At 35.7% G+C, this 27,196-nt stretch overlaps 1 protein-coding gene and 1 long non-coding RNA gene across 2 annotated transcripts; both read right to left on the bottom strand.

The window, feature by feature from the left end:
• Positions 1-131: 131 nt before the first annotated feature.
• LOC124439619 (spondin-1-like) lies at positions 132-26,294 on the bottom strand. Its single transcript, XM_046989897.1, has 10 exons — positions 26,008-26,294; positions 14,290-14,457; positions 7,463-7,555; positions 6,814-7,012; positions 6,265-6,473; positions 4,657-4,860; positions 2,869-3,036; positions 1,656-1,826; positions 1,026-1,193; positions 132-515 (listed from the first exon to the last, which is right to left on the bottom strand). Exons 1-10 carry the CDS (start codon positions 26,126-26,128, stop codon positions 481-483), a joined length of 1,536 nt encoding a protein of 511 aa, XP_046845853.1. The 5' UTR covers positions 26,129-26,294; the 3' UTR covers positions 132-480.
• LOC124439620 lies at positions 10,829-11,520 on the bottom strand. Its single transcript, XR_006946392.1, has 2 exons — positions 11,315-11,520; positions 10,829-11,214 (listed from the first exon to the last, which is right to left on the bottom strand). It is a non-coding gene; the product is annotated as an uncharacterized LOC124439620 (long non-coding RNA).
• Positions 26,295-27,196: the final 902 nt, after the last annotated feature.

Raw genomic sequence — 27,196 nt, 5'->3', positions numbered from 1 at the left:
GCCGCAAATATGTCATCGAATAGATGTCCATTCACAGAAAATTTTCAGACGATCAGCGAATGCTTTTGCATGACGTTCCTAAATTCAAATTAACTGGGCGGTAGAATTAACCGGAGTTGATTGCAACCGAGTTTGTCTAAAATAATTTCTATTATATATAAATGCATCGTTAGCAACTTCGTTAATTGAATTAATGAAAAATTATGAGAAATTATTCAGTAAATCTAAATGAGTGATTTTAACTATGCAGTTTATAAAGTGCGTAATCAGCTCGATTCTCTTCGTGTTCTTAGCAGGTTTTGTTGTTAATGTTTAGGCTTTGTCTTTACAATAAATATTTCTCTTTTGAAAATGTTCATCAAATACAACTCAACTTTGCAAATACTTTACAATTCGTCTTTTTTTCGAACGTGCCTATTTCTACTTTCCGCTTTCACAGAGAGCAATTATCTTTAAGAACCCTGTTGCTACGTGTGCATTCTATTTCCCAGATATCGATGACAATTTTGACAATCCTAAAAAGAAAAAACGGGTTTGCTGGCATCGTGAATTTCCAAACTAGCATTTTTTGTACAATAATATGGTAAGTAGCTGACAACAAAAAAATTCCAAACTGCGATTCAATGCTTATTGGTACCTCTGCACGCTGGTCATTGTCTTGTTCAAATACAAACAACACATTATATAAACAAATATAATTAAGAGTTTTTTTACGGACACGCGTATGAGTACCACAGAAAGTCATTGAAAAACCTATTTTTTGAGAACTAAGATATCAGAGGTTCGTTGCAGTTTGGAGTTTACTGTTTGAAAACAATTTAAACGACCAAAATCGCCGAAATACTTTCATGCTTGACATCTTTCGTACGCTCCTATAACAATTCAGTAGCTTTCAAAACCATAACAAAAAGAGGGAATGTTGATTTTCAAAAAATTTTGACTTAGTATGATAATAGGACATTATTCTGGGAAGATTATAAACATCTAAGGCAACTGCATGAACATGAAGAAAAGTAATTAATTACCTCGACAAACAAACGCGTTACAAATTTGGCGTTCTTCTAAATTAGGACATCGACGGCCTCTCCTGGATGGGGCCTTTATCATCTCACGAGTGCGTATTCTTATTCCATGTCCACATGTTTTACTGCACAATCCCCAACCAGACCATTCTGATACTTTACAGTGAACGACTATGAGGAACAAATTACCTTTTTATCAACTTAAACACCCAAAAAATAGGTGTGGGTCATGCATGTGTCATATATTGTATGATTGAAATTGCATGTTATGCATAAGAATTTTATTGAGAAATCTCATAAATTTTATTTGAAATTAATGAGATCAACAGAGTCTATAATTGGCTGTTACTAGAGTTTTCATAAAGAAAAACCAATAGCAGTATATTCCCGCTTAAGCAAATGCTGCATAACTCAGTGTATGTCTAGTTTTTTGCTGTCAAAGTTTAAATTTCTTAATTTTTCAACGATAACGTTATTTTTAGCTAAAAAAACTTTGTGTAAATGAGTACATCAGAAGATGATCGTGAGAAAAAGACAGTGACCAATCAAGAAATACATTATCTAAGATTTATTGTCGCTTCACACATGCGTACTTGATTAAAGAGGGTCACCTTACACGAAACACGAACTTACCAGGACATCGTTTTGGTATTCTACATTTAGCTCTGGTTTTCAAAGGAGGGCATTTTTTCCCGTCATTTTTTGGTGGAACTAAAACCTTTCTGGATCTGGTACGTTTCTCTTTACCACAGATCTTAGTACATTTACTCCATGTGGACCATTTGCTTACTTTACAATCAATATCTACAAAAGAATTTGAAAGATATCGTGCAGTTTTTTCTCCAGTGACAAAAAATCTCAAGTCTTAAGCTGACGAAAACATAAAATCAACTTATTTTGATAAATTTAGTTTTTGGTAAGACTGTTCTTTTTTGTGTTTTACAACCTACAGCTAGCCCTGTTAACAAAAAGTTCAAACAAAAAAATACTCAAATCGTACATTTAGAAAAACTAGTAGTTGGCCAAGAATAATGTTGTGCAACGAAACCTCCCGAAACAAAATTCGTTTCTCAGTTGTAACATTCTGGAATTTAGCTACAATCAAAAATAACACTTCATGTTGATGTTTTATGATTTTTGCACATTTACGTCCATTCGTAGCTGATGTTGGAGGGAGTAAGTTCTTATAAACATTTCGTGCCTGTATTCTAAAAGCTCGCTTGCAGTCACACTCGTTGAGCTCCACACAAAAAGTCTCCTTCTTCCTTAATCAATGGCAAATTCATTTTTTCTTTAATTGCAAGATAGATTTTTGAAATATTTCAAATCAAAGATTCGGTGGACTGAAAATAAGCGTTTACAAATGTAACCCTCCACGATGAGTGTGAGTGACCTTTCAGATCACGGGCGTTTCTCTCGTTGAGCCAAGGCGTCTGTTTGTCTCAAAATTCATACAAAGCAGGGGCTACACGAGCAATTTTTTTACGTGATTTTTCGAAAATGTCAACAAACGGTGAAAATCTTTCGTGTAGTCACCGTCAATCGCGCGATCCGACGACCGGAAAAAATCGTCAAAGTTGATAGAGAATATTTCAAAAAAGTTGAATGTTTTTCGACAAGTCGACCCGATCTTATCTAGTGTAGCCGCCTCGACTGATGAACGCGACACGAAAAAACTACTTTTGGCCAATCGAGACACAAGATTGGAATTTATGTTTACTGATATACTTTGCCAAACTGTTCGTCGATATAAAATTTTTCCTACGTGTAGCCATCATCTATGTTTGATAATTTTTAAAAAATCGTGTCAAAAAAATCATTTGTGTAATCACGGCTTAATACTTACTTGTGCAGTTTCGTCCTCTGCAAGATTTAGAACGGGTTAATTTGGGACATGCTCTTCCTCTATTTTGGGGGTTTTGTATAATACGTCGAGTACGCGTCTTTTTGCCACGCCCACACATCATCGAGCACGGTGTCCATGACGACCATCGCGATACCAAACAGGGTACATCTAAAAGAGAATCGAGTAAACAAGACAAGGCCCTCGCACATTTCCTATTAAAGATCTTTACATTGAAGCCATGGAGCAAGAGCAGCAGCCCTATATTTTTTTCATGCCAAATTGCAAACTAATGTATAGGCTGCTGTTGCCATTGCCGGGAGTAGGTGAGAGAAATGGTGAACAAGATTTGCTTGTGAAATAATCTGGAAATTAAATAGCACATATGCTATTACATAGCACACATGCAATATATGTTTGTAAATGATGATCGTCCAGGTTAATAAAGTCCTGAGAAGGACTGTTTTTGTTGTTGTTGACTGACGTTTCGACAACCTTAGCGGTAGTCATCTTCAGAGTCAAATGGACGATCATCATTTACAAACATACAACGATACTCCTGGGTTCAAACCATTTACACATGCAATATCTTGCATAAATTAGTCGTATAACAGTCAGATAAAATTTTAAATATTTTATTATGCATTGGTATACTTCCAAACACAAAAATGTTCGATACACTCATAGAAGCCCAAATGGTGTGAATAGGAGATACTTTATTGGCAGTAAATCATCGGCTTTATCCTATCAGAGCAGTCTTAATGGACAAAGTACGACGTCACAAACACTTCGAATCAAATGGCACGGTATTTCAAAGAATGAATGCAGTATCGATTTTACCCGACAAAATGTGTGATTTAATTTTGTGCATGACATCGCTAGCAAAATCGCTGTTTAATTTTGTCTAAAATTTAGTAAGAAATATCCAAACAATAAAATGCTCCTAAAACAATTTCTCGCCCGACGAGTTACTAAGTTTTTCGTAACAAAACTGCTGATAAATTTTACACCCCGTCTGGAATTGCACCCTGACACCCTTAAGATCTTATGATAAGGCTGCACTAACATAAAATGCAATTTTCCATTTGAATAAGATATCAACATTCACAAATTTGTTTGAAATTTTTCAATCATAAAATAAAATGTTTGAAAGCATTTGATAATTAAGAAATAGTAACATTTTTCAAGCTTTTATACAGTTATAAAAACACGCAGAAAAGTTTGAGAGAAACGGGAAATTGCATGGCAATCACAAGCAGGATGTACTGCGAGTGTTTTCAAGCAATTTCGAGTTTAAGAGTTATTGTTCCAGTTGTTATTATAGTTCACTGGTCGTAATAACAGATTGTTTTTGTTTTTGCCATTAAAATGCTCGCGAAACCAAGCAACCTGCGAGACTGAAGTCTCGAGAAATATAGAGTTGATGGTTTTTTCGAGTATTTGACCAATCAGCGCCAGAGTTTTTGAAAAGTTTATTTATAACGTAAGATATTATTAGCAAAATCGTTCTTTACATAAGACTTTATCTAAAATTTGGAAAGAAGTAATTATTAAATATCCACATAATGAAATTCTCCTGAAACAAATTCTCGCCCGACGATTTAATAAGTTTTGCCGTACAAAACTGCTTGCTGATAAATTCCAATACCTCACTGCTTTTCAGCCAATCAGATTACAGTATTTACAGTGCAATTACACATTTTCACAGTGCGATTACAGATAAACTGCACTGCATTCTAGCAATTACAGTCGATTAATATGTCAAAGCATATTGTTATATATCAGATTTACCTGGGTCAGTGTTACGGGAGCATCTTTTCTTCTTAGTGTGAATTAGATCTATCTTGAACTCGGCCATTGGAGGTATATGTACACGTTGTTCGTCAAAAAAGGACGAAGAAGGATGATTAGGGACGTTTGGTGTTATTTTGTAGATATCTTGTGCAGGCTTGCTGAGAATATTTTTAGACTTGAACTTCAGACCACTGTCTGTACCTAGAACAAAACAAATTCCAATTTATTTTAAAAGACTGGGTTTCCTTATGACATATTGACAATACACATAACTGAAAGTTAAAGAATGTGTTTCAACCAAGATCCATTGCGCTTTAATCACAGCGTGATGAACAGTGACGGCCATTTTGTGGGCGAGAAAATGGCAGATTTGCCATTGAAATCCATTGGACAAACGATAATGATTATTATGAAATAGATTTTTTAACCAATGTTTTTTTGCTAAATTTTCAGATAAATTAAACAACATAGTGACGAAATGGAACTCATTGTGCAACGAGCTAATATAGTAACGATGTAAACATAACCAAAAGCGCGCAATTTGTCTTGGTTGAAACACATTCTTTAAACTTAGTTTATTACAATCAATGACTACAATACGTTTAGCCATGAAACGTATGGTAGTCATTGCAAAATGACTCGACCTTTCATGTAAAATTCAATATTTTCACATGGAAAAAGAAGTCGACCATTTGACAATATGCAAACTTCGACAAACTACTGGCACGGCTTGTTTTGCTTTCAACTTGTTCCCGAATTCATTACAATATACAGTGTTAATCATAAAGAAGAACTTTAGACATTGAAGCGTATTGTAATAATTTCAATGCCTATCACTTTACTAAGCTCACACGTGCACAAAGTAGTAGCAGATATGTGAATAAATTACTTTTGTTTGTCACGAGCACAAAAGCTTTCCACTCCTGGAAATATGACATAACTTCTCACAAAAAAACATAATGCACAACAATGCACAATTGAAATTTCGCAATAAGATTGAGACTTGCTAATTTCCCGAGATCTTCTTTTATTTATACACCCTGTATATTGCTTATGATCAAGACTGCGCTGTTCCATTGACTTGTTGCCAGCAAATTCATTTACACGAAATGTATGTTATGCAATGGCAATCCTCTAAACACTTCATCTGTTTGAGCACAAGTTGTTTGTCATGTGACAGGAACGGCAACTAATACATGTTTTGTTGCAAATATTCAACAACCATTGTATAAGTTTCTTATTATGATTTTATACTGAGATTGACTGTCCGTTACTTATTTTGATTATAGTGGCGAAGGCTAAAAAGAGGGTGCAAATCAACGCCATTTCGTTTGCTGTGAGGAGATTGCTATAGAAGAATGAATAGAGAATGTGCGTTGAGTTGTAGAATCGTGGAAGTTTCTAGTGATCTCTAATTCGAGTCCAAAAAGATTAAAGACTATGAGGAAAACGAAAAACATCTTTGAAACTGCATAAAGGTATGATTGAACAGAACAAAATGAATGATTTCTCAGCTCGTTTTATCATATCTAAGTTTTTGTGCATAAAACTTTTTTATGTATCAAAGTGTTGCTATATGTGAATGGAAAATTATCTGGACATTACCTGCATCATAAGGAGTCAATTGTATGGTTATGTTGGTCTTCCATTTGCAAGTACTGGCGTTGCACAAATCAAAGCGGTCGATTCCCACAAACCAGTCAGGACTTGGCTTTATCTTTGATATCATTGATAGATAATGATTATGTTTATCAGCTCGAAATCGATCCGAGATTGGTTTGTTTATCTTCGCAATTGGACCAATTCTTATAATTCTGAATATACAAGAAGCATATGAGTTACAAAACTGCACTTTCTTCACAGGATTATTCCAATAAATCTAAACTCAAAATGTAATTGAAACATTCAGACCGAGTTTGACAAAGCTTGCAAACGATAGCACTGCAATAGACTAGTTAAACCCGATGCCAACAAAATTTTAAAGAAATTGTATTATAATCAACCCTTGTCAAAAATGACGTCCTGAACAGGCAAAGGGTTCAATGTAATTTATTTGTTAAGTTAATTAGCTAATACACACAAAAATTACATCTTTTTCGTTCAATTCATAGGGAGAGCACATGTGCAAAAGAGCAAAGATAAATGAAGACGTACCCGAGATAATTTCTGCGGCTGGATTTGTTCATCAAGCTTCTAGTGTCGCCCCATTCTGTAAATCTCTTTACTGCTTGGGAAGCTTTGGAGCCCAGCTCCCATAATGAATGCCCGTCCGCATGCGTTCCACCAATCACGTTCGAGAAGGACGCTAGCCTCTCCGGGTAGTCATTTGGATGGCTTGTCTTGTTCCATTTGTCTTCAAGGTAAAGGTTGAGCATGGTTACTCAAACACACATGCATTAGTTATGACAAAGAAGAGAGCTATTTACAAACAATGATATCTTGCCACTGTTTAGCTAAATTATGACTTATTAAAAGAGTCTTTCTGTCATGACAAATTCGTGATTATATAAACGTGCAAAAAACCAATAAGTTTTCAAACAAAGCTCATAATTCTCAAATGAGTTTTTTTATACTTTTAGATTGTGGACTCTCGCATTCGCAAAATTTATGTCAACCATATATATGTTTGACTTCAGTTATCAGATAGCTAACTCTTGTTCGTGCTCAATGCTTTCTCACTTCGTTGCTTGCAATAAATTGGCGAAACAAAAATAAGACAAGCAGTTTGTTTTTGTACTCTAAAATAAAAATGACAGAAGTGTGCAATAGAACTTCTTCTTTAGAAGTTGCAGCATGTACTTACTGACGAAAGTCGCTCGGTAAATTGCAACACCACATACGCAACACGAACTGTGTATATTTTCGGTCATTCTTCGGTTATCCTTTTGTTTTCCATCTACCAAGCATAAAGTACAAAAATTAAACAACAAACAATTTTGCAGTGAGAGAAAGCATCCGTGTCAATAGACAATAGTGTACTGCCTATGGGAGCCATTGAGCTCTGGGTCAGATTAAGATGTATGGAGGCAATGGGCAGCCAAAATCTGTGAAGGCTCACTTCCTTACTCTAAAGGCTATGGGTGGTTCATTTTTTTAATAAGAAAATTTAATTGTAAATTTCGTAAAACATCTGGCTACTGGTAAAAACCTAAGCATTTAAATAAGTGGGCATGTAAAGTACTTGCATGTGATAATTGCTGCTTGAGATGGTGTAGTACATCGTGGGATTTTTCCCTGGCAAAGTCTTTCTTCAGTTCGTCAAAGTTAATTTCTAGTAGATTATCAAATTCAGTTTCTCATTATTATAATTCTGCTCTTAATTCATAAACTGAAATATACTTCAGTAATAAACAAAATATTTTTCTTTGTTGTTTATAAAAACAATGTTGAATTTCACTTTGAATAATGTGGAGGCCCTTGTTTGTGGAGGCCCTGGGCAGCTGCCCAGTGTTGCCCTTGAGTAAATCCGGCGCTGATTGAACCACAACCTATTAGTTCTGGGTTTGGCTTAATTGGTTCTTGAGTGGTTCCAATAAACATTTAACAAAAGGAAATTTATGTATGATTATATATCTCGCATAGAAAAAAAGTAATATTTTTCAATCTGAGGACACAGGAGATTAGCAACTAGCCCATGAAAACATTGGCTGGCATTATTTGTGTTCTGGACTATCGTGATGTCATAGAGGTTTTAAGAGCTTGAATCCAAGAACAGCCGTAAAATCTTTGAAATTTCTAAGTTCTTCGTTTTGTCATACATTGATTTGTCTTGTCCTCTTAAACTATGGTATTTTTCAGAAAATCACAAGATTGTTTTACAATGAAAACGGGCTATGGATAGAGGTCATTGACCTAAAAATTTGAAAAATTAGCGCCATATGATTGCTGTTCAAAATAACCAATGCACGAGGGAAAACTTAGCTCGAACCAAGAAATCTATGTTAGTGTTATTTATCATTTTTTGGCATATTTTCATTAACTTGATATTTGATAAATCTTACGATTGATCGACTTCTTCTACAAGTGGAATATAAGGAATGTTTTTGTGCAGTTTTCAGGTGTGTAGATGTGTTAGCACGCATAACAAATTTTTTTAATCTATTTTTCAATTACTCTTGATCGACGATTAAAAAGGAAACAATTATTTTAATGCTGCATGCCATTTTGTTTGTGTGTTGAGCTTTATCGTTGTATTAAGAGTAAAAACCGTCAACAAAATGCTCCCAAGAAAATGGTCGTCACAGAGAAGATGTTTTTTGATACTGAAAGCGTGTAGCTATCGTAATAAAGCCTTTTTAAAAGCTTTTTGGTTTACACAATTACACAAGTTTATGCTTAGACGGCACTTTCGGAATCAATATTGACGGAGCAAGGCATTATCCACTGGGCATTTTTGTCATTATATAATTATTGGAAAAAACTGGACATAAAAGTTTTTGCTTTCTTGCCTTATGGCAACTGGTCCTCGAGCAAATTCAATATGGCGCATTTACAAGGGCAATTTCAGTTTGATTTCCATTTTTATCGCCGGTCACATGACAAATAACGCCTTGTCTACAATTGTATAACGTAAATGAAACGGACCCTCTCAACATAAAAGAAAGAGTGATTACTATCTCTGCTGGTGCCCACCTAGTGGATCCAGAGATTCCTGACCATGGTCCGCTTTTGGCTATCTCCATAAGTGACAAATGAAAAATTTTGTTCGTGATAATTAAATCAGCTGATGATGATAGCCAATCGCGTGAAGGAATTTTAAATGGAAATTTTCATGTAAATGTGACCTTTATCATTTGCATGGCCACATGAAATGTCCGTAATCATTCGACTTGCAGGCGGATGTGGGAAAATGCTAAAACGTCAGACATCCAATAAACAAATTGCACACGTGTAGTGCATATGTCAACACGTCGGTAAAAATAAACTCAAGATATATACACACCAGACACACCGAAAGGAAAGAAAATGTTATTCGTACTTGTCAACATGCTGTGCCATACAAAGCTGACCATAACCACTCCCAGCAAGTCACTGTCAAAAAAATTTGTGTGTACGAACGTACGCTCAAAATGTCAGCTAAGTTCGCGCAAAAGCAACTGACACTTTGTGACAACAATTCCAAGGAAATTACCGTCTTCACTTTCAAGATACACTAGTGTAGTCTTAAATCCAGTCAATCTTAGAATATTTTGGCAATTTTGCCGAGTGAAATTTATTTTTCTTATACAATGTACTAATTGCCCGAGATTTTATGAGAGGAATAGTGTACTGGCTGCAAAAACGATAAGATTAGCTTGATTGTGCAGATGAAAATAATTGTATAATGAACACCAATTATTGGAACTTCGTCTGCCACAGTAGAATATACCTTGTGCTGATTTCATAGGGTGGTTTTCAATTGTTTCCGAATTCCATGTGATATAAATGCATACAAATAATAATCAATTCGAAAAAAGTAAACAATTGAATGAAATAAATGATCGCTATGATCGCATGCAGAGATGGCTGTCTGAACGTTCTCTGTGATGAACGACCTCAAATCGTAACGACACTACTTTCTTACAAGATTGCACAACTTTCTTTGAAGGAGAAAAGCAATTAATTAAGGAAAATCATGACATCCCATGTTAAAGTAGACTAATATTCATCGATAGATGTAGCGTTTATGTACACAAGGTATGATCAAAGCAATAAGCGTCAATTAATGAAAACCACGGGAATGATTCAAGTTCCTGATGGACAGTTAGTCCTGAAAATTTGATTTTAAAATCTTCTCCAGTGTGAAACTTCGACCTTAGTCTCAAATAATTAAAGTTGATGTCGAAAGTTTAGTTCGTTCGTATAGAAAGATAACATCGACGATAAATAAACGTTCATCCCTGGTTCAACCTTCTACACATGCTGAGGCGGCAAGCTCCGATCTTAATTGATTACATGTGCTTGAGTTTATTCGTTAAGTTGAGTTGACTGGGAGGGTTATAAAGAAGAAGATCTCCGAAAGAATTCGTGGTTTTCACATTGATGGCAGGCAGTTGGGGGAGCAGAGCAAATTCTTGGGTACAAAACATAGCAAATATGCTAGGAGAGAAACTTCATAATGTACCATAATCAACACTGGCTTATATATTCTGGGTTTGCGTGATGACAATTTGCTGTTGAAATTCTAGTCTTCTTTTTATTCATCATTTATTCTATTAAAACGTTAAGTTCATTAATGCGTTTGACTGCTAATTAAATCATCATTTTTAACTTATGACTCAAAGTTTTAATCGACTTAAATGTTCATATTCAATATCTTTTCACTCATGTTGACTGGTAAATGATGCTTTAATAGTGTATCTTTTAATGTTATAAATCATCTCAATGACATTTTTCTAAAGAAGGGCAAATAGTGCAGTCCTTGAATGAAGAGAGTCGCGTCGAATCAACGCAATGTGGAGAAACAAAACGTCTTTCATTCCGATGCGAGGCCAAAACCTTTGGGGGTTTGCAGAGTCCTTTATTCCACATCATCAAAGAAACACGAAAAACCTCAGAATGAAACATTAATTTCACCTGTACAAAACGCACGTGAAATTGCTTGTAACTTGGTTCAAAGTTTTTACCTCATTAACTGTCTACTAATAACAAATTAGGACAAAAATAGAAGGACTACCTGGGGGGAAATATTTGCTGACCAGCGAGGTGCAATCAATTGAACATCTTTAAAGCATTTGAAAAACAGTTTGCGACTATAATCTTTGTTTATATATGACGGTGCCAATATAAAAATTATATATTGACTGTATGACCCAGAAGTGAATTGACAGCATTGTGAATCTTGCAACCAGGTGATTATACCTGACTGAAATCAACAAAGGTGGAACATTTCAACTGACAAGCGGACAAATAATTGAAATTTCAACGAGCTTGTGTAATACTAACCTCCCCATTTAGACCCCCTTGGATGTTGAAGAACATTCGAGTGAAATAAAAATGCAAGGTTTTTGAAAAATTCGCCGGCTAACATAAACAATATGTTTCAATTTATTTGCATTCTAAAGTGAATGTCTTTTAATTGTGCCCAGGTTTTTGATTGATTATTAAAGTCCAAAGTAATATAACTTCACTCTAGAAACAACCAACGCGAAAACCACCAATAGTTTTGCATTATAGTGTAGGCCAAACTTCTGTTTTTTATTTCCCTGTCACTAGTGCGACTCACAAGTGCCTCGGGCTCGCGAAGATTTTGTTAGTGTGTACGGCTTTATCAAGAAGATATAGCTATATCCTCCGATACTATTGAGTATTGACAGACTATACCCTTACCAGTTTGTGAATGTAGATCGTCCTATTTAGTAGAGTCTTGGGAAAGACTGTAGGTGTTGTTGTTGACGACCTTAGCGGTAGATGAAACTATACCCTCCTGCGTGCAGGCATTTGCATTCCAAAAATTTTAATTTCTGACTGTTAAAGGTGTTGTCTGACTTACAATTTAACATATGAATAGCGTGCTTGATGGACAAATGTGAATAAAAACGAGAAAAATATCATAAATATTCCAAGCCATTTTTGGTTGATGAATCGAAAGCAATGTGGTAGAACTACTGATGTAGTATAGAACGTCCGTATAGGGCTGTTTTGGTGAAGCGTGGCACAAAATCTTCAATTAAGGGATAGTTACAGATGGGAATCTGAGTAGACTGGCTATAGAATTATAGTGGTAATATGAAGAAAGCGAAAATAACACGTGACAAAGACTTTCAAAAGATAAGCTAGAATATGGTGCAAAACGCTAGAGCAGTTATTTGTCTTGCAATCAATAATCGATAAACTTAATTTAGTATCGTAGAATGAAAAGCAAGAGGTTGCGAAATTTCGAGCATGATTTTCAGGAACAAACAATTTTAGCTTCTGTAAACAAATAGTTCGACACGAATTCGACGTCGGATTTTTTCATTTGCATTTAGTTGATGGCAACAAGCTTGGGTTATAAATGTATGCAGAATAATTCCTGGACACGTTAGTGTTTCACAAAAATGAATGCATCATTGCATCATGCAATTTCTAGGCAAATTTTTCAATCCTTTTTTTGTATGTTGCTCGAACGACATTATTTCCTTAGAGAGGTTCTGCTTTGTAACACAAGAAAAACAACGCTTAACACCAGGGGGAGGGGGCAAGAATAGAGGGAAGCATTTGTGCCATTGTAAATGAGAAAGGTGGCCTTGTAAACGAGAATTTAGAAAGAAGAATTGAAATATATTCCAATGTTGTATAACATGATGATATTAATGCTTTTGTATTTTGATTTTGGGCAAAAATCCCTCTGATTTGCAGCGATAACGAAGCGATTCTTAGGTTGGAAAAATTAAAAATCAAGTGTTCACAAGGAATGCTTACAAAAGCGGAAAGCTTAGGAAGGATGACTGCAAACGAGCTGCAAGTTACTGGTATGACGTTGATGTGACAAATGTGGAGCAGAAAATAAGTCAACTGAAACTCATTGGAAAAAATTTGGGGGTCAAAATGTGAGTCTGTAGAAAAATTTCTTATTTAATTTTTAACTGTCACCCATTACGCCCGTATTTTTTTATGATTATGTTTGTCCACGTGTGCAGTTTACAGTACAGTCTTTACACGTACAGTTAGTTTTTTTGTTGAAACAAGCCATACCTAAATAGATAAGACAATCTCTGATCAATTAGCTTTACTCAACAACAAGAAGTAAAGGTTCGCTCGACTATATACAAAGGGAAAGTCAAATATTCTGCAATTGTGTCTTTCACATAATAGCGAATGGATCAACGAAGTCTTATATGAGACTTTTTCCACGTAACAAGACGCTACTGGTTGTATTTGACTATTTTTTATTTATCACTTGATTTTCTTCTCCTTCTGTTGGACAAAAGTCTAACGAAGAATTTTTAACTTCGTAATTCTTATGAGGATCTCTAGAAAAATCTCGCACTTGCAATTTTTTTCCTGCGGTGTTTAAATAAGCTAAATAGTTGCCAATTAATTAGAGATGGATGTCGTTTTAGCAAATGAGCTTTGCATGCATGCCTCGTTTTGTCTTGATAAATTCTTTGCAATGCAAATGAAATAAAGAATTGTTTGAATGTGGTCGTTGGTGTCAATCATGTTTGGACCGATAAAGCTGATATTGATTTATAACGTTCTGATAAAATAGTGCACGCAATAATCTCGTTCAACTATTGATGTACCACTTTCCAATGTACCGCTTAACAATGTACCTCTTTCCTAACATTGCTATAGTTTTATGACCCTAGCATGAAAAAAAGGACAAGTTGTATAACTTTTACGAATTCTGCTGGATGAAAAGAAGTTTGGCGATGGATTCCATAGAGATATTGATTAAATTATAAGTAATTAAAGCATTCCTTGTGCAGACAGCACGTCAATGTTCATTATCAAAAGAGAACACTTTCTTAACACATACCTTTTGTGCGCAGTTTTATATTTATTAAATGGTGCCAGGTTTGTAAACATGGCATAGATGATTCCCAAATGGTATAATCTTTTTGACATATTCAAAACGCTGGTCCTAATTTTCTCGATTATTGGAAAATTGCGCTGAGTCAAGAAGCACCTGTGAACTTATGCGGGTTAAGAAAACGAAGCAATTACCTTGACATTGAAACGCGTTACAACTTTGCCGATCTTTTAAATTAGGACATTTACGGCCTCCCCTGGCTGCGGCCTGTATTATCTTACGAAAGCGTACTCTCCTTCCATGTCCACATGTTTTACTGCACAATCCCCATTCAGACCATTCAGATACTTTACAGTGAATGACTATGAAAAAGAGATTTCCATTTAGTTACGTATGCGGGAGAAAATAGAGAAAGAGTGATCTCTAAATATCACAGATCTTTGAATAATATGTGATTTAAATCAAAGGTTATGTTTGAGTTTATAATCTTCACTGCGTACTGAACGCAGGAGCCTGGAATTTTTCGTTGACATTAAAAAATGGGTAGAGTAGAAAATAAGGAAACTTCAATTATGTAAATAAAAAATTTACCAACAAAAATTTCCAGCCAAAAAAATCTCCAATTTATAACGCACTAAAATACGTCAAGACAGGGCGAACAAACGCGATGTACGATTGTGTTTTGCTTCATGCGAAAACTCTTCGAAGACAGTTGGTTGGAAATTTTAAGCTCCTGAAAACATTAGCAAAGATGTTTACCAAAAGCATTTGCTTCACCTATAGATCTCTGCCACTTCTTCATGCAGTCTTATTATTTAGTGTAAAGAAACTGTGCTTGTGACCGTTGTCATGAAACGATGAAGATGTCTTGGAGGGGAAGTCTGTGGAACTGCATGTAAGTAAAATAGTTGCATAGCCAAAAAACTAAACAAAGTTTTTTCCAAACACTCTAATATTTATAGCACTATACTTTAAGCCATATGATCTCCAAACGTTTTGGCAAACGTTGTTCTCAGATGTTGGGCATCTTAATATCAAAATCAAACCTTATGTGGGGGGCAGGTTTGAGGTCTGTGCAGTCTCGTGCATCTCAGACGCCAAATTCTTCTTAACATCACGCAATAATTAGTTGATAATCCACAAAGACCAATTACACACAAATGCATGCTTGTACAATGCAGTTCATTAGCATTTTTCTATTTATGTGGAATATCTCGACGTTATATACGACAAACCCTTTTTTTATTTCAACAGAGTTGAAAGAGTGATGCCTTTGCGCGAAACATTTTAACTCGGATAACTTATATTTAGACTATCAAAGGGAATTTGCAGCCTTAAATTTGACATGGTTCGACTTATGTAAACAGATTCCTTCAATGTAAAACAAAAAAAAAAGTTAGAGGATATTTATAGATGAACATTAGTATCAAGATACTTGTTGTTTTATTTAGCTTAAAGTGTTTATATTACGAATTTTAGCCCCCCTTTTTTTATTAGCTAAATTGAAAGACCTTGTTTCAGTGATTTTAAATCTGCAATTATAATTGAAATTGGATTGGTGAAAGTGATTTTACGGACGTTCAAAGTCACGATTTTCAGCATTTTTTTTGCGAACTTTTTGATCGGTAAGCTGATGACTTGTGACGTACAAAGTTGAACACATATATCAACATGGCGTATTCTACTAGTTATCTTAATAAGAAACGCGGAGGAAAACGCTGTGTTGCTGGCGGACCTAATCAAATTAGTAGCGCCAATGATTCAAAAACCGAAGGAATGTCGATGCATCTGTTTCCTAAAAAAGAAACAGAGCCGCAAAGACATAGAAAATGGGTAAATTTTGTGCGTAAACATAGACCGGGTTTTGAGGCTTCCTCTACCTCGTGTCTGTGTTCTGCGCATTTTGAAGATTCTTGTTATGACCTTAATTTGAGCGTGCAAGTCAAGCTCAAAAGAAGGTTGAAGAAAGATGCTATCCCAACCGTTGACGTGGCTGGGATTCCTGAACCATTACAGGACGAAATAACCGATCGAAAGCGAAGACAAGTAAGTTTACGCTTGTTTATGTAAATTTTTCTTCTGTCATATGTAAATTCGATATAAGTTTTGTAGATTATTTGACATACTCTCCATAAGCCATCGCTGAAGGAAACATGTTGTCTCGATGAGGAAGTACCATCTACTAGTGATGGAGCTGAGCATGTTGAAGTATACACTGGGGAAGCAAACGATTCGCCATTTGAACGGCTTGCTATTTTCCATTTTTACATTTATGCTATAATTTAATTTCATATATTTTTTCTTTTGTCTTTTTCCCCAGACTGACATTGTAGAAAAGATTTTCTTTCATTTAATTCTTTCAGCTTAACCTCTCAGTAGTTGCACCAATTTGTTTTTATTGTTTACTCTTGTTTCAAACCATTAAACTGCATGTCAACTTATATAGTGCATCCATGTATCTCCTATTTGGTTTTCATCTAGGCATATTTCCTGACCATTCTAAACTCAGCAAAGAAGGTCAACAGTTTCTACAGTGCACAAGTTAAAAGACTATTCCATCATCGCCCCTCTGATGGTATGTAACCTTTTGTGTTACCACTTGGATATGCTTTCCGAATAAAGTGGTGAACACAAGCAGGTAAAGGCCGAGTATTCTCCCATCCCATAGACCCACAAAACCATCGCATCAACCATCTGTATGCCACGGTTAGCACTATTTTCCACCCAGCAAACCGCCCTTTACTTTACACAATCGGAAATAAATTAAAGATGGCGGCTAATGGGAAAGAACCAAAAGCTAAAAGGAAACCATGCATGCACTGGTGCTAGGTCGTTTTGAGATGGCGAGTAATTTTATATTTTTATAATACAGTTTTTAATATCAACATATGAAAATATTTACAGATAAATGTTGCAGTATAAATTTTCATGCAACCACCTTAAGTTATAAACTTATAATCCAGGCTGGAAAATATGTCGTTTTTCGACGATTGTGTAAAATATTATATAAAATATTATATTGTATAAAATATTGGATTGTGTAAAATATTATATTGTGTAAAATATTATATTTCAAAGTAAAGGGCGGTTTGCTGGGTGGAAAATAGTGCTAACCGTATGCCACAGCTCTAAAGTACCTGAAGTAAATAAAAAGGTTGGACTAATTATTGTTGATGAAGCAATGTTGATGATAATATTGTTTCTCATACAATTTACAATCTTACATATTTCATGATTGTGATGCTTGGCGGCGATAAGCACGTCCATTCCTATCTCTCAATAGTGGCCCGACGTTTTCAAGTACAGCTTCATGAACTAAAGGCCCAAATTTGGCATGCTGTGTTATGCATGATATTTTCTCAATGCTGCCATCGAATGTCATTTTCTGCAAAGCTGGTCCTATTTCCTAACAGCATCTGTACTCTAATGCGCCTTCAACAAATTGGTATGACAGCATTAACAATTACACCTGAAACGTGGGAGCATTGTGGTTTATAAAGTAACTTTATGTATATTACAAACAGAAGAAAACAATAACTTACCATTCACTGAGTGGACTTACTCCATCACTTCGTTGTTCTAATGTCGCAGGGACAATTCCATCGGGATCATCTGGAGAATGCACTTCATCACAATCTCCTGCGAGCGGTTCATCGTCATATGCGAAGTCGTTTAAATGCTCGACATAACCCACGGATTCCGAGCTCGAATCAGATACGTATTCAGACATCGAATTCGAATTATCTGAGCACTGATTTGAGGCCATACTTTCCGGAAAACTTGTTTTTTAATATTTTATTGAAAATACTGTCATTATTTGTTTTTTAAGACAAGAAAAACGACAACAAAATCACCTCCTATAATATAATATTATATTGACGGAAACAGATGTGTTCAACTATCTACGTCACAAGTATCAATATGGCGTCGTAAAAAATACGCAAATAGTACCCGAATTTGGAGGCAAAATTAAGGAACTTATATTTATCTGTTTAAGTCCAGCGACATGTCATAGTTCTTCAAATAATCCAAATTTCCAATTAAGCTCATAAAAAAGGGGGGCTAAAATTCGTAATATAAGCACTTTAACTTAACAATATCTCCGTTAATCGTATCTTGCAATCAAGTACAACAGAAGTGCTTGGGAACTGTAATAAAATAGTACGCAGTGCGTACATTTATTACTTTGATCACTGAAAGTCGAACTCCCAAGTAACTTTCTAACCTAAACCCTTTTATCAAACGCCCTCCCTTAGATAGCATGTGACGTGACAGTACTCACATTGAGAAAAGTGCATGAATCCCCAAGACTTTTTAAAATTTGAATGATGAATTTATTATCATTTAATTTCACCAAAAACCATTTTTGGGATGAATACTTTATCGTCATCGACTTTTTTAAAAGCCCGTTCACACGATCCGATTTGCTGGATCTGATTGTCTCGGTTCCGACTTTTGGTTGATTTTTTAGACGGTCCGATAATTTTGTTGATATTTATATTGGTTTACTTACTTATAGTCGTGTAAACAGCCATTTGTGGTATCCAGTACATTTATCGATACAATTTCCCTATTTTTTTTCCTGCTTCAAAGTCTTTTTAAAATCTATGTTATTTGGCTAGTTGGCTGCCTTTGATCTTGTCGGATGAAAAAGAAAGTTCTAATTCGAACCGATTATTTAGATTGACGGACAGGCTGTCGGAGGCTCACTTTATACGAGTTCAAATCGGATCGTGTGAATGGGCCTTAAAACAGTTTTCTGACGTGTATGCCTTACACTTAACCGATAATCCGACACGCCTGTGATTTTTTTGTTAACAAATATAGGATAGGTATGGTTCCGAAAATACCGCTGCCATTATAAGCAATGTTGCAATAGTTGAAAAGTATAATAATGCTTCGCAGTTCGCACATTTGTAATTGATCGTACGTACTTAAAATGTATTTCCTGCTCATAGTTTGACTGTTGGTACGCGTCATATTCCATAATTTCCATAGTGAACTAACGTTATGTAAATCCCAAACAAATAATAATTGTAATTCGTGCAAAACTCGAAGGCAAAATAAATTTATTTGCTTTGCGTCTACAATTTAACTTGCCCAAAGACTACGGTGATATGTGAACTGAGCAATACCTAAACAATGCAAGAAAGTACTAAATTGTACCATGGCCTACTCAAATTACACGGCCTGATATCTTGCCATAGCAAGGCCAAAAATGCAAGGCCATTGAATTTTGAAGATCAAGTGTAGCTTACATGACGTTTCCGGCGGTGCTCTTCGAAATTTTGATCTTCTTCCTTCAAAATTGTTCATTGGCCTTACTTTATGGTATAATCTTGTAGCTAAAAGTCTAGCGATCATTTCAAGAGTTTATTGGCTGAAATTGGTCCATTTTTCGCCATTTTGTACAACCTGCCTGGTCCTCCTTTGCTGAAGAGAAACTGCCTTTCAAGTTTGAATGGAAACTACTCTCTGATGCTACTAACCAACCTGAACAAGTTAAAACTCCATCTACTAACTTACCTTTCCATACTCCTGACTCTGGCTATACATCAACATCTAAATCGTATGTATATTCACCACCCAATCTTACAACTCCTACCAAACTCTTCCACAATCATGCTGCTGCTTTTCTAAATCCTCTCACTCCTCCATACACTCCTTACCATCAAGGTACTTTTCCTCATAAAAGGAAAAATACTCCATCTACACAAACTAAATCCAAGGACAAACCTAAACACAACACAATACATGTTCCTGACTCAACTAACAAAAAGACTTCATCTCACAGGTGGTGAATATACATACGATTTAGATGTTGATGTATAGCCAGAGTCAGGAGTATGGAAAGGTAAGTTAGTAGATGGAGTTTTAACTTGTTCATGTTGGTTAGTAGCATCAGAGAGTAGTGTCCATTCAAACTTGAAAGACAGTTTCTCTTCAGCAAAGGAGGAGGACCAGGTAGGTTGTACAAGGTTGTAGGCTGATAGTATGTTAAGTAGAGATTTAGGGAATTCATGAGAACTGTTATCGTTCTTTTCAACATACCATTCTATTTTAAGTTTGATCGATTTATTGTTTATATTGATGTCCCAGGATGGAGAACAACCAATACCAAGATTTCCAATTAATGAGGAAGCTTGAAAAGGTAAGGGATAGTATGATTTACCAATGAAATCGTTTGGATTTGATGAAATTTTCTTAGGCGTAGTTGGAGTAGGAAGGACACCGTTGAAAATAGGAAGCACCATCGCTATAATTCTGGGTTTGACGATTTTCGTAAATAAAAGAAAAAATATATACAATTCGACTTCAAAAATCTTGTAGAAATGTAGAGGAGAGTACCAGGAACACGTAAATACCAAATATAGATAATCCACGATAGATTTAAGAGCTAAAATTTTCGAACGAAGACGAGCGCGTGATAAACAAAACAACCGCCGATCGCACCAATTTATAAACTATGATTTCTCGGCGAAAAATGAACCAATTTCAGCCAATAAACTCTTGAAATGATCGCTAGACTTTTAGCTACAAGATTATACCATAAAGTAAGGCCAATGAACAATTTTGAAGGAAGAAGATCAAAATTTCGAAGAGCACCGCCGGAAACGTCATGTAAGCTACACTCGATCTTCAAAATTCAATTGCCTTGCATTCTTGGCCTTGCTATGGCAAGATATCAGGCCGTGTAATTTGAGTAGGCCATGATTGTACTCATTATTAAAATATATGATCGCCAGCAAAGCATTTATTTGTATATTATAAATCATTGCCCAATCCGTGAATAGATTTCATATGTCGTTCCCTGTGAATGATTGAATAAAGGCAGTGTCACATTTTATTGTGTTTGGCTGCGTTGTTTAAAGATCAATTAGCTAAGATGATTCCAACGACTTTTTGTCGATTACAAATGAGGATGAACGTTTCACACAAAGCAAGGATTTCGATGCATTTGTTACACAATGACATGTATCATGTACTTAGAATCATTGTCATAATGATAATATTACGCAGTACACGATTAAATTAATGCCGTAAACTTTAGATCACAAAGCACAAATGAGCAAACGAGGTACCAAATATGACCAATATTTCAAGCATAATTAACTGACAGCGACATTGCATTTTAATTTAATTTACTACAAAGTTTGATTTTGCTTCACTGGAAAATTTTCCTCAGAACAATAATGAGAAAACAATGAGTAATAGTTTAGTTATCGAAACAACATGCGATATTTTCCGTAGAAAACAACGAACATTCAAAGTGGCATTCTTCGTCATCTGTATAGCCGACTATCTCCGAGGATAACGACAGACAAACGGACACTTTTTCAGTGTAGTATACGCAGCGTATGCGCAGTGGCTACCCACAAAAACTCCAAAGACATGTTGTACAGAATAATTCTAATTTTTCTCTCTCCTGTGACACCATCTTGAATTGGGTTGTGACTTTTGAATACGTAAAACACAGTGTGCAAATCTCTTGCAATAATTGTATTGTTATTTTGCCTTGTCTTCAGTGATGCCACAGCTAGGGTGAGAGCCACACCTCCCCCCATATAATCTAACTGATGACGCTGTTTGTCTTCGTTCCTATTGAGCACTCTAATGTTTCGAAATCGGTATAAATACACGATATGTTGTAATACGCATACATGATGCTAACTCGTCTGTTGATAATGCTTACTTTTTGTAGGTTTAAGAAAAAAATAACATACTGCTAAAATGTGTTCATGCACTGCGATGACTACACGCCTAAAATGATTGAAAATTTTAAATAGGTTGATGGCTCCACAGTAATTTTTTAATAGACGAGTGGCAAATTTAGATTGATTTGTAAACTGAGACTCGGCATGTATGTTTTATGTCAATGGAAACAATAATTGCGGTCTTTACACTTTTGACGTACAGGCGCATTGTTGCGTCATAATGAAAAAATGGTTACACATGCATTATGAAATGAGCGTGTGTTGAAAGAAATTCGGGTTTTTTTCTTAACACAATTGCTGATATAGTTTTACCGAGCAATCGGCAAAAATCAATAAGCGTTTTGATAATTTAATTAAAATGAACAACTGCCAGACACGGGTAGTGGTTATGGGATGTATTCGCTCAAATGGGGGCATGCGTTGATGAAATACTTTAATACTTTATTTCTTTAATTTAGTAATTCGTGTTTACTGACCAAGAACGAGCAAGCAAAAATTATACATGAAGTTAGGAACGAAGACATAAATGTTCTTGAGAAAAATGAAGAAATGAAAATTATTGAGAGGGACACATGCGCAAACGCTATTGAGAAGAAACGAGCATGCGCACAAAAACTACTGTCCATTGTCATGCACTGCAGCACAAATAGTCCGTTGCCTGTGGCCTCGGAAAATGTCCTTAGAAATAAAGTTTTGTAGCCACCATCGCGGTGCTAAAGTTTATAAGCGGTATTCCATAGTTTTCGACATGCTGAATTCAAATTTCTTTGTTCCCACTCACCAAAACCCGCAGTTTTTTAGAATTTTGACGATGAAGATCCCTCCCGTTTTGTTGTTTAGGCGACCTTTTTACATGAAGTTATCCCATACCGCTGTTATTTTGAGCCGAGTCGTGGGCTCACAGTTATTTAGAGAGGTAAACAAAGCGAAACACAATTTTCTTGTAATGCCTTTCGTGTTTAATACAACAGAAGAATTGGAAACAGATGTGTATGGAGAGGATTTTGATGCAGAAATTTCAGACGAAGAATTGTCAAGTGACAATGAAGTAAATGAACAGTGAAAATTAATAAGTACCATCACGATTTTACATCTTTCTCGATTAACCTTGTCTTCGTATTATAACACCTCTTTATTAAATAATTCGTAAATTGATTTGACCTGGTAGCAAGCTTCAATATTCTGTTAACTTGCATAATCCTTCTTACAAGAAAATTGTGTTTCGGTTTGTTTACCTCTCTAAATGAACTGTGAGCTAACGACTCGCCTTAAAATAACAGCGGTATGCCATAACTTCATGTAAAAAGATCGCCTAAACAACAAAACGGGAGGGATCTTCATCATCAAAATTCTAAAAAACTGCGGGTTTTGGTGAGTGGGAACAAAGAAATTTGAATTCAGCATGTCGAAAACTATAGAATACCGTTCATAAACTTTAGCTAGCACCGCGATGGTGGCTACGAAAGTGAATGTTTTGAGGCCACAGGCAACGGACTATAGACTGAATTCCTCGGGAAAAGTTAAGAGCGAGAAAAAAAAGCATGAACAATGGTCTTTCTTTATCTTTTATTTCATCAAGAATTGTGATTTTTAGCGCACGTGCTCAGCCTTAGGGCAATTACATTTTATGGTTATTACATTTTCTGAAAAAGCATAGTGTGATTTGCTGGACTAATTCAATCAAATAAAATCAATTATAGTTTGTAAAAAGCGTAGCACTTGTAAACGAGTATTTGATTTTGTTTATGTACTCTCACAATGAAGTCAAAACAGTTCCTTCTCAAGTGGTAGACACAGTTAAATTAGTCCATCAGAACAAACTACCGAAAATCCCATACATTTGGCCGGTAGCTATTGGAAACGAAAATAATAACTAATAGAGAGAAACTTTTTGTCGAAGATAGTATTAGTTCGTGAAATATTTTTCCGGCTGCTTTACAATGAGTTATTTCTAAAACAGTAGTAACGTTTTTGTAATAGAAATGTATACAAAATGGCACTACATGCTACATATATTTAAAGCATAATTTCAGTGATTGAAGAAGAAGCAGTTAAGTTTAAAGTGTTTATATTAAAGAAAGTGAAATAATTGCTAATAGACAAATTGCCGTCACAGAGCAAACAGAAGTGGCACGCTAAAATTCCCATCGCAGCTGCTTTCTCTCTCGCTTCACAAACTGGTGTTTTCAGAGACGAAATTCAAATTATCAGGTCTGGAGAGTACAAGGCTTATACGGGGATTTAAAATACTTATTTCATATTGTCAGCTTCAAAAATTGGCCAATTCATTGCAAAATAGCTATATGAAATGCTTTGGCGACACACCATATACATGTTCACGCCAATGACATTGCTCTACAATCTACATGCTATATATAAACAAGACGAGTACATGAAAATAGCCACGCAAACCCTCTAGAAACCTAAAAAGGCTAAAAGTCATTTCCAGCAAGTGGTGAGTGTAACCGCCTCCTTTCCAAACACGGAGACATCCGTAATTTCTACAAACAATACCTTTCATAGACTTATATTGAGTCAAACTACTTTGACGATTATGAATTTGCTTTACAAATGCGCTTCTAGAGTCATTATCGCTATAGTTATTATCTTAGCACAGTATGAAGTAAAATCAGGCTTTGAAATATGTTCTGGCGCCTCGTTGTGCAACACGTAGCGCCATTAGTTGAGTAAATAAAGCGATGTGTGGCTTTTTCACACGCCCTTGCAAGCCCATCAACGGCGCAATTGCATTAAAATCGATCGATATCCGTCTCAATATAAGATATATTGCATTAAGTATAATTTTAAGTGGAACGCATTGTAAAATTGGATGCGACCGTACTCGGTCCAAATTATACTAACATTTAATTTGAGACGTGCTAACATGGAAGTCAAACAAAAGATTAAATTCACTTTGTTTATGTTATTAGAACATTGAAAGTCGCAATTTTCAAATGAAACTTTTTGAAGATGGAGAGAGACAATGCAGTAACGAGGCTAATAGTTTCAATATGGACGTACAACGTACAACAAGGAATGTTATGAAAACGCCGACAAAATGAACTCTGGCTGATGCAGCAAGCCGAACACGAATAGTTTTGCCCACGCAACGTTTTTCTTTTTCAGATATTTTACCAAAAAAATCGATTTTTCTGCTTTAGCCGAATTCTAAACTTTAAACTTGCGAAATACAAATTGCTTATACAAACGAAATGAACGCTAATACAAAACAAACAAACAGAATTAACCGTGGTACATTATAACACATTTGCAAATTCACACCAAGTTGCAAATATTATAAAATAGATGACGCCACACAAGATAATTGACAGTAAGACAGGATTTGACGGGGAAACTAGTTTGAATTACACCAATATGCGCCGTTCACAAATCACGAATAGTTGTAGTATCATCGCCATGAGCAACGGCCTTGCTTAAATGACAGCATTAAAACCTCATTTGCAACACACTAAACTACATTTTAATTATTTCGACAGATGTGTTCATATTTTTTAAGTTGCTCAACAAGGCATGTCGCTCGGATGTTAACTGCGAACCTCAATACTATATGTAAACAAACTCGTCATTCTATTGAGATATTCTTTCTCTTGAATGAATGAATGGATGAAATAAGTGTACGTCGATCGCGCGTCTGAGAATATCGCTTCCAGCCATCGAATTGAAATGTATTTATTTCATTGCTCCGACCAAACCAATCGGCCTTCGATTGCCATGAGAAGTAAGGATAATGCGTATTTTTACTTTTTATTTAATAAATGAAGGGCGCTCTTTTACTTTAAACAACAGAAAAACTTATTAATAAGTTGGGATATTTTACGAGAAGTAAGAAAAACACAGCCAAACAAAACATCGTGTGTAAACAGATCCTCATGGATCGGGTCGAAGCTAGTTAACACAAGTGACATATTCATAACAATTCCACCAAACAAGGGTAACAAGATTTAATTTTTGCCGGAACAACCACGGAGCCGTGATCCACAATGATAACTGTAATATAAACTGAAATTGTGGTCGCTTGAACACGAAATCAAATTAAAAATTCCGCATGGTCAAAAAGAAAAAAGGCTTGTTGCTACTGCTTGGGGGTGAAAATTATGAAAATTATACGACCAAACCACGACTTGCACCACAATAAACGAAGCAAAATGGAATATGAATTCGAAGCGTTTCACTTACTGTTTCTTTTGTTGTAAAATTCGTCACGGCCGCCTGTGAGACATAGCGTTACGTTCCACCATAATATGAGAAGTACAATTGAGATGGTTTGTGAGGTAAAGGTGACGCAAAACCAACGCATTATACGAACGTGTGTGACTTTCTTCTAGTATAAGCCGTGACTGCTTGTTGTTGCGTCTCGTCGTGTTTACAAATGCCTTCTACAGTTCTAGACAGTTGAATATCTTTACCTAAGTGTTTCCCTAAGACCGCATGCAGGTAGGTATACGGTCACAGAATAGGAGCAGAGTTCACTGCCCAATGTATTTATGCGTTTCCGGTCTTCGTAAAAAGTCACAAACCCATACCTGGGCGCGCGAGCTTACAAGCTCTTCAAATCCGATTAATTCACTTAAACGGAGCCGCTAGATCATGCGTGGTAAAACACGGAATGCCGAACAAAATACCATGAATGCAAATAACACTGTATCGCTTCGTCTGACTATCAAACAGCATCGAAGATAAACCTAATTAACATTCCTCACTTTTATTGATCTTTTGGATTTAACCTAACATCGTATTGCAGTCAAAAATAATGACCTTGAGATTAGACTTTTGGCAATAATTTGAGGACGTGAGTAAGTTTAAAGTAAATGACAAGTGATGTATTATTCTAATTATTATACAATTATACGAGTCGCATTAGCGGGCTGTCTGTTTACAGAAATACGAAATTTTCTTTTAATAGAAGTGGGCTTTGGCGGTAGAAAGAGAGAACCGGAGAATGGTAGGCTAGATTCAACCCTTGCAATAACATTGCTGTAAGAGATATGGGTACTACTGGCAGGTGAATGGTGCTCAGAACGACTAAGAATATTTAATTAAGAGTGCACTTTCAACAAAATATAGTTTGACGTCATAGCTAAATCAGATCATTAGCAATTAGAACAATGATTATAACCAATTAGAACAACGAAGAAGAACTGATGAAATGCAAGATTACAGGCAATTCAATAGCACTGAAAAAGCGTAAAGGTTTTGGATATGTTATTTGTTGAATAATGTGCGTGCACTACCACTGCCTGTGCACATGGTGAAAATGACTGACTGAAGACAGGTAGACATACACTCCATACAGCACCAATGAATTTTCGTTTAAAATGAAAAAGATACACGGACAAATTTTACATGGAACCCACATTTCCTCGAC

This window comes from Xenia sp. Carnegie-2017, unplaced genomic scaffold, assembly GCF_021976095.1.
Source record: "Xenia sp. Carnegie-2017 unplaced genomic scaffold, XeniaSp_v1 HiC_scaffold_19, whole genome shotgun sequence".
Lineage (NCBI taxonomy): Eukaryota > Metazoa > Cnidaria > Anthozoa > Malacalcyonacea > Xeniidae > Xenia > Xenia sp. Carnegie-2017.
The sequence above is the reverse complement of the archived record's forward strand: the minus strand, read 5'-3'. Positions and strand labels throughout refer to the sequence as shown.